The following is a 12,739-nucleotide window of genomic DNA, read 5'->3' as shown; positions in this document are numbered from 1 at the left end:
ATCTTTACTACATCTCTAGAGACTGGGTTTTTTCTACTTCATTCTAAAACTACTATAGGTTTGTGTTGTTCAGAAGTGCTATTAACTGCATCTATCAGTTAAAAATCTTTCTCTTCTACATGGCAAACAGAACTACTTGCAACACACAGATAACCTTACTGCTATCTTGTTTGATTCAACAAATACCATTTAATAAAACCAGATTACTTAAAACGAAGAGGCCTAAAGTTAGCATCCTAACTGTTCTCTGCACCCTATCCCATAAAATGGCTATTACCTGATAAATCCTGTAATTTCCCGGATACTCTAGCACGTTTTGCTCGATGGCCGAAGTTTTCTGTAGCTGAAGTAGAAGCACCCTGACAAGAAAAAAGTAAAAACATTTACAACAGCTCTTCTCTACTGAACACAGTCAAGCATCCCAACCATCCTTCACCATTTTTTGTTGATGCTGATATTCCCACATATGTTCCCTTCACAACAGCCTATGGACTAGATTATGCCCACAGTGTTATTTATCTACTCTAAAAAGTTTGGTGTTTTTTTTAAAATACCTCCATATTGCTCTTTGCAGGGCAAGCTGTTCTTTTAGGTAAAAGAGTTTTTCTGCGAAGTTGGTATGGACTATTTTGTGCACCAGGACCTGATTCTTCTGCAACCATATCTGCAGGTACATCATCATCTACCAAGAAATAAAGAACACATAATAGATTGTTGCAAGAGAGTAACATATATTGTTTTACCAGAATACCAAAAACCTCCTGTTTTTAATTAAATTATATGTAGACAAAGCTGGTATATTAATATAGTTATCAGCCACATGTCCATCTTAGTTAAATATTGTGCTATATATTCATATTTACTTTATATTAGTAAACATAATTGCATTGTATTCATATATTTTAAACTTTTAAAATCCTTATATTAACAGTAAAGTACACTTTACAAATGAACCATAGAATGTTTCTCATAAGAATGGGGAAAGATTTCAAATGTAGTTAAAACAGATTTGTTAGCTCTTCAGAGCCCTTCAGATGCCACAAAATTGGTTTTGTTGCAACAGTTAAAAAAATAGGTAAGTAAATGATACTCTGCTAGCCTTGACCTTTTCTTGAAAATCCAGAAATTCTGAAACAGGTGAATAATAATTTTGATACAAGTGAATAAAAGTAAGACTTCCTCTCTGAGTTGTTAAGTCAGTGGGCTAACATTTCAATAGCTGAGTAGTGTCCTATAGCAGTTCACAGTATACACACAGTGATATATCTCATCTCACATTTACTGACCTAGTGAGTACACACAAGGACAATGTAAGAGATAGGAGCACAAGACTTTCCTGTTCTTAATTCACAAACAGTATATTAAAACTGAATTTTATCCGGAGAGCATTGTAGTCTTCTAAACTGATACTAGTCTTTTGTGCAGTCAGCAGTGAAACAGACGACACTCTCAATTTTTTTGACTATTTTAAACATTAATTTTAATTCAAATAAGTGTTGAATGCATATTGTATACTTATGGTTTCGAAGAAGCCGATTACTTTCCATTTGCAATTCTTTTTATTGGTTTAAAATGCAATTTATTATTAATTGGTGGATCCATCTGCATTTCTAAATACAATACCTACTTTGAATTATGCGTCTTTCACCATAAACTACTACTATAATGCTTATGCAAAACAAAGCAATTCTATATCTTGAAGTCTAGGACTTGCTATTGATGTAATGTAAAAAAGAGATGCTAGTCTTGAACTGTCTGCTATTCAGAATTGAAGAAAAGGAAAAATCTTGCACACTGTCTTATACAAAATGAGAACTCTTATTTCTTTAGGGTGGACAAAACCAGAATCCATTGTTTGTACATACAGCTAAGATACGCATACATGAATAGCTTTAAGCTTATCTTTTGAACAGAGGCAATTTTTTGAAAATCATACCATGTGTTACTCAACTCACCAAAGTAAAAATATTTACAATTTAGCAGACAGTCACTATCAATAAGTTTACTAACAGTATTTGTACTTTCTGTTTTCCATTTCCTTCTCAACTCACAACAAAAATCCATAATGTTATATAAGCAAATTAGTTTTTTATACCCAGCATTTTGGCCTAAAAGGATTTCCAAGTTGAAAAATAAACACCAATTCTATAAAACTATTTTTTATTGACAATCAGGTATTAGGAAGAGAGAGTTGGACTGAAAAAACAGTTCCACTTATTCTGCACATGCAAGAAAGAAACCTTCATTCTTGCACTACTTGATCTGACACCTTGTTTAAGGCTGACTCATTTTTCAGACTAATATGAGATTTAAACACATTTGCAGTATTATAATGGGCATATCAAAAATAAAAGAAAATTAGATATGCTCAACTCTTCTGTAATATAAGTCATTGTATCTATTTTCCTAAAGGCACCCAAACTCACAGATGACCTCCCCCAGCAGCTTTATGCAAATGTTAAAAATATTATGCACATGTTGCATTCCTGAAACAACTCCTTCCCAGCTGCTTTTCCTCACCCAAGTTCTAGCGAAGGGCTTTCTGAAAGTATAGTAAAGCATCTGGAACAAAGGATTCCAAGTTAAAGTAGCAAATGGGGAGAGTGTTACCAGCATAGAAGAAAGGCTTTTCCGAGACATGACAGAAATACTTGTCCATAACTAGGACATAAAATATCTTGTAGAGTATGAACAGAATGGAATTACAGAACTAGATTTGGAAAACAGATTACATCTACCTTCTTCCGACAAAATATAGCATTCTAAACTGATAAGAGGACTGTTTACTACCTCATTAATAACAAAACTTTAATGAATTTAGCTTTCTAAACTCAAATTTATCTGTAAGTATCAATGGAAATAAATACCAGCAGAATTAATTTTATCAAAAAAAGAACCATCTGATTGACTGAGGTTTATAATCTTCAACTTTCACTTCATACTTCTTAGACTCTGAAAAACTGAATATTTATATGAACTGAAAAAAGCCACTGAGTGCTCACTTCATACACAAGGAATCCAAGAAAAATGGGAAACAAATATGCTTACAGTAGTACATTTCCCTCTTATACTCCTGTATCACAGCTAGGAAAATGTTCCAAATTCTGCAACATTTGAAAGTAGCCAAAGGGCAGTAACACGCCAAGTTGTGTACGTGGGCAGTCAAATAAACTGATCAAACAAACAAACAATGCTATTATCACTAACATTACTACTTTAGTATCTAAGATCATACCTGTATATGTGAATTGACTGTAACAATACCACTATAAAGCACTCCTGTAAAATAACTATTTAGTTATAATCTGGAAGAAATTCCCCCCTTTCCTTCCATAATTTTCCATCTTTCCTTGAATATCCTTCACTGCAGATACCTCATTTTTCTACTTAGAGACTTCTGGAAAAAAAAATTAAACAATTTTTTTCTACAAAGATAGCCTCTGGGGAAAACAGAGCATTTACATCTTTCAGTATACTTTAATAAACCCTCTTTACATTAAGAATAATTTACTGTATAAATCCAAAATATACTTTTGTAGAATGGGTTATATGACCTTAACAGAAAGTTATACCTATTTAGCTTCTCTAGATTTGGCAAAGGAGAACATGAAAGATAGGCTAAACAGAATATACTTCAAAAATCTGCTACTAGGTAAACAAGTTAAGTAAATCCTGTAACAGAATTAGACTGGGGAATAAAGATTTCAGAGCTAAATTTGCTGAACTGAAGCAGCATATCAACATCTGTTAAAATATGCAAACAAACAGCAGCTAGGAAATGTTAAAACCTTCACTTCACATTTGCAAATATCTTGCCATTCTGGAAAGAATCGTTAAGATGATTTTATTACAGCTAGTCCCACCTGTATAATCTCTTTCTATAAACAGACACTGTAGGAAATTTTAAAGGATGTTATTAATAGTTACTAAAATGCATGCAAAATGAATGAAACAGAGACATAACAGCAGACACCTTTCAAATCTGAACTGTTAATAATCAGAAAATAAAAGAATAAGCTGAAATACTTTGAAATAAGATTTTAATTTTTAAAAAAATCCACTTAAAATATGTGCTTTACATCCATATTATAGTATTCATTACTACATATTCAAGAAAACAGAATAATTCTGTTGTGTTACTTACACCTTAAATTAGCATCCCATTTTGCCTTTTTTTTTAATATTATCTGAATGAATACCTCAAGAATACTGATACAACTATTTCATATCATGGAGACTTCACCAAGTAGGGCCCCAGAGACAGCACACATGCCAGTATTTATACCGTTAGGGATGTGCAGTGCTTCAAATTTGAAGCCAAAAAGATGCTTCAAAGTATGCCTCAGCACACACAATGAACCTGTTGGTGCCTCCTTAAAGAAACTGCATCTTTGACCATACAGTCCCAGGAGAAGACTCAGCTTCTTTAAGAAAATGTCAACGTATAGCCATTTTCTAGCTCATGTTTCCTCAGAATAAGTCTATGTAACTACCTGATGGTTTCAACAATAAAACTATATAGTGGTTTCTCATACAACCTAAGAAAACAATTTAGAACAATCTTACTAACTGTGTAAGAAGCAACGGAGAAAGTAACTGTCCCACTGGCACTTTTTATACCAATAGATTTGTAAGTATTCTTGTAAAATTAATTCAACAACCCTGTAAGCACACTTAGCAGAGAATAATTTTTAAGGAACATAATTGCATTACTGAATAATGTGACTTGGCTGGGCTTTTTATGTTTACAATTCTTCAGAAGCAAAGAATTATAAATTTTTCCTCATTTCATAGAAAATAAATATCTACATTATTTGACTGGTGAATTCAAGTTCACAGCCAGAAGACATAATTGGATATGTAAGATAATGCAACCAATTTAGGTATACGAACATGGTGGGACAGAGAAGTATTATTTCTCTCATATATCTGCACCTGTAGATTATGAAAGAATACACAACTGTTAATATACATGACTGGGCTTTCAGAAATCATATACATAAAAACCAGAGTTCTAGAGGGTTATTAACACTGTTGTACATCTGGTGTTAAGAGATTCTTTTGAAGAGGTGCTATCTATAATTAATCATATTTCAATTAAAAAAGAAAACAAACACACATTCACATTTGAAATAATTATCACTACCTAGTTAAAGCATTTATCTAGTTAAAGCATTTATGAGCATAAAAAGCCCAGACAAGTCACATTTATTTTATTTAGAAAATGTATACGACCACCCATCTTACATACAAAATCATTCACAAGAAAACAATATAACCTCTAGAACTGAACAAAAAGCACAATTAAAACCATTATAATAAATGAGGTGCTGTATAACAAAGTCACAACACAAACTACATTTGGCAGCCCCATCCATAGTATACAGCAGTAATCCAATTGAGAAGTGGGTGACAATGAGCAGAGCATCCCAATCCAGCAACAGGCTCATGCACAAGACAGATTTTGAAAAAGCTCTCCTAGCCAGAGCTGCCACCTGCTCTTCTAGGAGGACTCCCAGGCTGCACATCAACTCTGTCCAGGGAAGTGTGTAGAGAATCAGGGAGATATCCTCAAATCTACTGCTCATTCCCATGACTCTGGCCTGGGGTTTTCTGTGCATGCAGGGTAGGGCAGATTAAGGCTAATGGGGAGGTGGTGTAGAGAGCCAGGGAGATGACCCTGAGGGAAATTGACAGGAACCATTAAATAATCAAAGCTAATGTTGAATAATAATCAACTGAGTAATCAACTGAAACATTCCTTAAGACCTGGGAAACAAGATAATATTTGGAACAGTCTCCCTGATGCACTGGAGTATTGTAATGGGATGTAAGAGTAACTTTGAGGAACTGGAAGAAGAGCTGCAACCAAGACAACGGTCAAGCAAAAGAAATTTGTGTCTGAGGCAGAAATGTAATTTGAGAAAGCATCTCAGGCTTGACCTTCCCCAGTTCTCTGATAGATAAAGGGAGGGAAGGGGGAGGCACATTCAGACTTGCAAGATTCTGTTATTGTAACCTTATAATAAAATAGCACTGTATTAGCATTCATAATTTTGGTTTCCTAACCTGGTCTACCTTGAAGGGCTGACAAGTATAACAGGGAGGGGAGGTAAAGCACAAGCAGACTTGTAAGATTCTGTTACTATAGCCTATCTCAATAATGTATAGCTCTAATTTTCCTGTGGAGTCGGTTTTCTGATCTGGTCTACTTCACAGGGCTGACAAGAGTGCTACCACGCTGAGAGTTAAAGATGAAAAATCTCCAGATCCAGGGGGTCCAAAACCCCAAAGCCACTTGGTCTTGCTAGGATTGAGTCACAGCCTGTTCTTCCTCATCCTTGCTCTCACAGACTCCAGGCACTGAGGAAGAACATCAACAGCATCACTTTACATCCAGGGGTAGAGACGTATAACTGAGTATCATCAGCATACTGATGATATTTCAACCCTGCTGATGAATGACCTCTCCCAGCAGTGGGGAGAGTAGAATCCTGAGACAACCATACAAGAGAGGTCTAAAACTAGACTTCTCCCCCTTACCAATACCAACTAGAACTGGACCTGGAGGAAGGAGGGGCTCCACCACAGAACAATACCATCCACTCCTATCTCCTTAATACCATGATTGGTGGTATCAAAAGCCCCTGAGAGATCCAGGAGAATAAGGGTGGATGCACTAACCTCATTCCAAGCCCTCCAGAGGTCACCCACAAGTGTAACTAATACTGTCTTGGTACCATACCCCAGCCTGAATCCCCACTGAAAAAGATCCAGATAATCCATTGCTTATAAGCATGGAGGAAGGAATGGAACACCTCCCACCCAAATATTTAGAATACTTACTTACCATTGTAATGCCCTGCATCTCCAGGCAGCATACAGTATTAGATGCTGCCTTTATTTAGATGATCTGCTTACTTACATATAACTGCAGTGTTCTGAAAGTTAACTGTGAATTCACACATTAGTTATATCCATATATAAAGTTCCATGTGGAACCTTGTAGAGCTTATAGAAATATATGATACACCCCCAGAGACCCATTAGGCTAGGGGCAGCTTTGGCTTGGATCCCTTTAGTTCCTGACACATGAGTCCTAAGGAACAAAGATTACTTGAAACCAACTGGAACAGGAGGGTACTGCCATTATCTCAAAATGAAAACAAATGCATGATGACATAATCACAAATATGGCATTTGCCTCCCCTGCTCCTTGCCATGGATGTTCATGGAAAGGGGAATTAGCAGCACAGGAATTGGCAGAAATATGCAAAATAGTAATACCTTTCAAGAAAAAAGAACACTGTTGGGGGAGAAGTACTGTCTATTGGTTGGGTAAGAAATAGATTACTATTCTAAAGCCTTTGACTGTGTGGACCATAACAAATTGTGGCAAGTTCTTAGTGGTATGGGGATACCAAGTCATCTTGTCTGCCTCCTGAAGAATCTGTATAACGACCAAGTAGCAACAGTGAGAACAGACCACGGAACAACAGACTGGTTTAAGATTGGGAAAGGAGGACGGCAGGGCTGTATACTCTCACCCTACCTATTCAACTTGTATGCAGAACACATCATGCGACATGCTGGGCTTGAGGAATCCAAGGCTGGGGTTAAAATCGCTGGAAGAAACATTAACAATCTCAGATATGCAGATGATACCACTTTGATGGCTGAAAGTGAAGAGGAACTGAGGAGCCTTATGATGAAGGTGAAAGAAGAAAGTGCAAAAGCTGGCTTGCAGCTAAATCTCAAAAAAACCAAGATTATGACAACCAGCTTGATTGATAACTGGCAAATAGAGGGAGAAAATGTAGAAGCAGTGAAAGACTTTGTATTTCTAGGTGCGAAGATTACTGCAGATGCTGACTGCAGTCAGGAAATCAGAAGACGCTTAATCCTTGGGAGAAGAGCAATGACAAATCTCGATAAAATAGTTAAGAGCAGAGACATCACACTGACAACAAAGGTCTGCATAGTTAAAGCAATGGTGTTCCCTGTAGTAACACATGGCTGCGAGAGCTGGACCGTAAGGAAGGCTGAGAGAAGGAAGATAGATGCTTTGGAACTGTGGTGTTGGAGGAAAATTCTGAGAGTGCCTTGGACTGCAGGAAGATCAAACCAGTCCATCCTCCAGGAAATAAAGCCAGACTGCTCACTTGAGGGAATGATATTAAAGGCAAAACTGAAATACTTTGGCCACATAATGAGAAGACAGGACACCCTGCAGAAGATGCTGATGCTAGGGAGAGTGGAGGGCAAAAGGAAGAGGGGCCGACCAAGGGCAAGGTGGATGGATGATATTCTAGAGGTGACGGACTCGTCCTTGGGGGAGCTGGGGGTGTTGACGACCAACAGGAAGCTCTGGCGTGGGCTGGTCCATGAAGTCACGAAGAGTCGGAAGCGACTAAACAAATAAACAACAAAAAAGAAATAGGTCAACCCACATACTCATTATTTCTTTTATGAACTCCTACAATGTACTTTATATGGGGCTGTCTTCAAAGATCACCCAGAAGCAATTGTTGCAAAATGCAGCAGCCCATCTGTTATCTGGTGCTCAAAACCATCAGCAGATTATACCAGTGCTATGGGCCCTGCACTGGCTTCTAGTATGCGTCCAGGTACAATTCAAATTGTTGGTTTTAACCTATAAACCTTATATAACAAATCAGTTATAGCCAATTTAATTACAGTGAATACAGTTTAGGAAATAGTAACCTGGCTTTTGTTGGACTAAATCTAAGAATTGTAATTTTTATAGAAGAAATATTTGTATCTTTGAAAATAAATAACTTGAAAACATCAAAACACATCATTAACCAAGAAGCAGTATCACCACTGTAACATCCTATTAATTTTCCAAATAGTCTATTTACTAAAGTGCATGCCAATGATTTATGAAACAGCAGATTCTAATTCTGAACACATGAACTGCAAATTGCCCAGAAATGATGTGCCAAGTAGAACCAGTGTTCAAAAGAGATCTCATGACATTCAGTAACAAATATGATATACTAAAACCAAACCAAACCAAAATTAGAAAGTTGCTTTCATTCAACTGAGTTGTTTCAGAACAAGACTTTCTAAATAATTTTAATTTAGGAAATACTTGAATAAACCTAGAATTAAATTAGTAGTAGTAGTAGTAGTAGTAGATGATTTTATCCCACCTTTTTTATATATATATGTATGTGTTGGTCAACTCAAGGTAGTAAACATATCTAATACAGGTAGTCCTCAGTTAACAACTGTAATTGGGACTGGCAACTCTGTCACTAAGTGATGCAGCCATAAAGTAAAAAATCACATTATGCCAACTTATGATGGCAGTTCCAGCTATGGTTGTTAAGCGAATCATGCAGGGCAGGTCATTAAACATGGTATCACAAGACTGAGATGTGCAACTTCCTGTTGACTTCCCCATTGACTTTGCTTGTCAGAAGCCAGCAACGAAGGTTGCAAATGGTGATTATGTGACTATGGGATGCTGCAACCATCGTAATTGCGTGCTGGTTGCCAAGTGCCTGAATTGTAATCATGTGACTGTGGCGACACTGGGCTGCATCTTCAAGGACCAGTCGTAAGCCTCATTCAGCGCCATCGTAACTTCAAATGGTTGCCAAACGAGTGGTTGCTAAGCGAGGACTACCTGTACTCCAGCCTCTTATTTTCCTCACAACAACAACCCTGTGAGGTGGGTTGGGCTGAGAGAGTGTGACTGGCCCAAAGTCACTCAGCCAGCTTTCATGCCTAAGGGAAGCCTAGAACTCACAGTTTCTAGACTAGAACCTTAACCACTATACCAAACTGGCTCCAATGTATTCCTTCCACTAATGTTCACAATAGAAAGAAGATAAAATATAGTATTGATTAATGTAAGAATGGAGGTAATATTCAAAGATGTAGAGACAGAGGGTAGGCAAAAGTTTTTCTTCATCTATAAAGCCATGTTGTTAAAGTGCAGAACTAGGAACAGTGAGGTCCAGGTTCTAGTCTACCCTCAGCCATGGAAACTCCCAGCATGACCTTGGGTCAATTACTCTCCCTCAGGGTAACCTTCCCCACAGGTTGTTGCTGTGGGGAAAAATAGCATAGAGTTCTTTGTACATAGCCTTTTGCTCCTGAATGCAATGTAAATCTAATAAATGTATAGAATCTCTCATAATACTAGAATACTGTTTCATACAGTGATGCTGAATTGTGAGAGATTCAGGGGCAGATAGAAGAAAATTTTTCACACAGCATATTTATTGCACGGTTCACTATCAGAAGATGCACTGATGGCCATTAGCAAGGTCTTGCTTCATTAGAACTCTTTTGTTAACAACCTAATGGTGTCATATTCAATTCTGTTTCTTTCCCCCTAAAGTTCTGCTATGCTACCTCATCATGATGGGGGGTGGGGGGCGTTCCTGGGAGGGATGAGCCAAGAATGCTACAGGTATACAGTATGCCAAGAATATATACTCCCAGCAGGGTGACCCAAGGTATTACAGTTATCCCAGCTGCAGTTAAGCAAGCAGGCTATATCAGGCAGGAGTGATATAGCAAGATGCTTGAGAGGGATGATCACTTTAGGGGCAACAACAAAGGCATCATTTCATACTGCACAGAGAAGGCTATGGTAAATGACTCTTTTATTTTACCAAGAAGACCACATAGAAAAGATAAAATGATTAACGATACAGTGTCAGAAGATGGGTCAGGTTGGATAGGACTCAGCATGCTACTGAGGAACGATTGAGGATTTTTCAGAGTACTAATCCTGTTTATAATGTAGTAGATTATAGCCTCTCAAAACACCTAGTTGCTGATAGTTCCATGCAGAAAAGAAAATCCAGAGCTTACAGCAGGAACTTGCAATGTAAGAAGCATGAACATGGGAAAGCACATCACAGTGAAAGATAAACTGAATCGACTACATACTGACATCTTAATCATGGACTCGAATTGGACACTTTCAGTTGAAAGATCATACTGTTTACTATTCAGACACAAAAAACAAACAAGGAACAGCTTTCATAATCAGGAAGGATATAACAAAAACAGTACTTGGGTGCAATGCAGTCAATGACCAAAGAATATCAATTACACTACATGGACAATCCTTTAATATGATGGTTATCCAAGTTTATGCGCCAACCACTGAGGCACATAAAGAGGAGGTTGATTAATGTGCTGCTTATGGTTGGAGACAGAAATGCCAAAGCTGGAAACAGTAAGGAAGAAAACACAGTTGGACTACATGGCCTAGGAAACAAATAAAACAGAACAACTGATCGGTTTCTGCCAATCTGTTGGTCTCGTCATTGCCAACACAGTGTTCAAACAAACAAAACAGTGCCTCATGTACAAATTCCAAGTCAAGCTAAAGCAGAAGAACAAAGCTAACCAGCTTCCACAGTACAATCTTGAGAACATACCCTTCATTTTCAAGAAAAATATCAGGAATTACTCTGATGGCCTGAACCTCAGTAATAGGGAACCAAAGAAATATGGAATGAAATGAAAACTGTTGTTAAAGATGAGTGTAAAAAGGGACTGCCAAAGACCAAGAAATAGAAAAAAGCAAACAGAATGTCAGAACAAATTGTGGAAATTGCCAAGATGAAAAGAGAAGCCAAAGATACAAAAAAACAAAAATCTCAGGAAAGAACTTAGCAAAAAATTTCAGAGATGTTAGAAGAGACAATGAGACTGGCTCCAGGGTTGCAAAGGAACAAGACAAGGCTGTATTACAATGACATCTATAAAGACAAAGAGGATACAAAGAAGATATCTGAACTCAGAAGGAAGTTCCAACCTCAAACTGATATGCCAAAGAATGGCAATAGACAGTATATAGTTATTAGTAACAGATAACAACTGATTCATAAAAGATCAAACAGAGATGGAAGGAGTATATTGAAATTCTGCACAGTAAACATATCCACATCCCAGAAATCTTAGAAGATACTCTCTATTTACAAGAACCTCTAGTACCATAAGATAAAGCTATTTACCAAGTCCAAAAGCTATTGGAGAAGAAGAAGGGAATGGCCTTCAGGGACAGGAGGAAGGGTTGCTATCAAGACAACATTCAGATTCTGTTACTATAGCTTTTCAATAAAAATAGTACTGACCTACACGACATTGGATTCCTATTTTGACCTGCCCTTGGAGGGCTGACAGGTACAGGATTTGATGGAAATCTACAAAAATATGACAAGCAATGGAAGAAGGATCAATAGAGATTCTAGTTAAACTATGCCAACAAATCTGGAGAATGACACAGTAGCGGACAGATTGGAAGAGGTCAATCTACAGACGAGTATCAAAGAAAAGAGACTTAATAGAGTGTGCAAACTATCATACAATACCCTTAATTTCACACACACTGACTGCAGTCAGGAAATCAGAAGACGTTTTATTCTTGGGAGGAGAGCAGTGACAAACCTCGATAAAATAGTTAAGAGCAGAGACATCAAACTGACAACAAAGGTCTGCATAGTTAAAGCAATGGTATTCCCCGTAGTAACATATGGCTGCAAGAGCTGGACCGTAAGGAAGGCTGAGAGAAGGAAGATAGATGCTTTGGAACTGTGGTGTTGGAGGAAAATTCTGAGAGTGCCTTGGACTGCAAGAAGATCAAACCAGTCCATCCTCCAGGAAATAAAGCCAGACTGCTCACTTGAGGGAATGATATCAAAGGCAAAACTGAAATACTTTGGCCACATAATGAGAAGACAGGACA

The 12,739-nt window shown here is 37.5% G+C and overlaps 1 protein-coding gene across 1 annotated transcript in view; it reads right to left on the bottom strand.

The window, feature by feature from the left end:
- The window catches only part of FBXO11 (F-box protein 11), a 73,699-nt gene that overhangs the window by 38,582 nt on the left and 22,378 nt on the right, over window positions 1–12,739 (bottom strand). Inside the window, exons 2-3 of the mRNA XM_063301772.1 lie at window positions 555–682; window positions 278–359 (exon numbers count right to left, since the gene is read on the bottom strand). Of these exons, the coding sequence (XP_063157842.1) occupies window positions 278–359; window positions 555–682 (210 nt within the window). The remainder of the gene's footprint in view (window positions 1–277; window positions 360–554; window positions 683–12,739) is intronic.

Source organism: Candoia aspera, chromosome 1 (genome assembly GCF_035149785.1).
Source record: "Candoia aspera isolate rCanAsp1 chromosome 1, rCanAsp1.hap2, whole genome shotgun sequence".
Classification (NCBI taxonomy): Eukaryota; Metazoa; Chordata; class Lepidosauria; order Squamata; family Boidae; genus Candoia; species Candoia aspera.
This window is presented reverse-complemented; position numbering and strand designations above follow the sequence as displayed.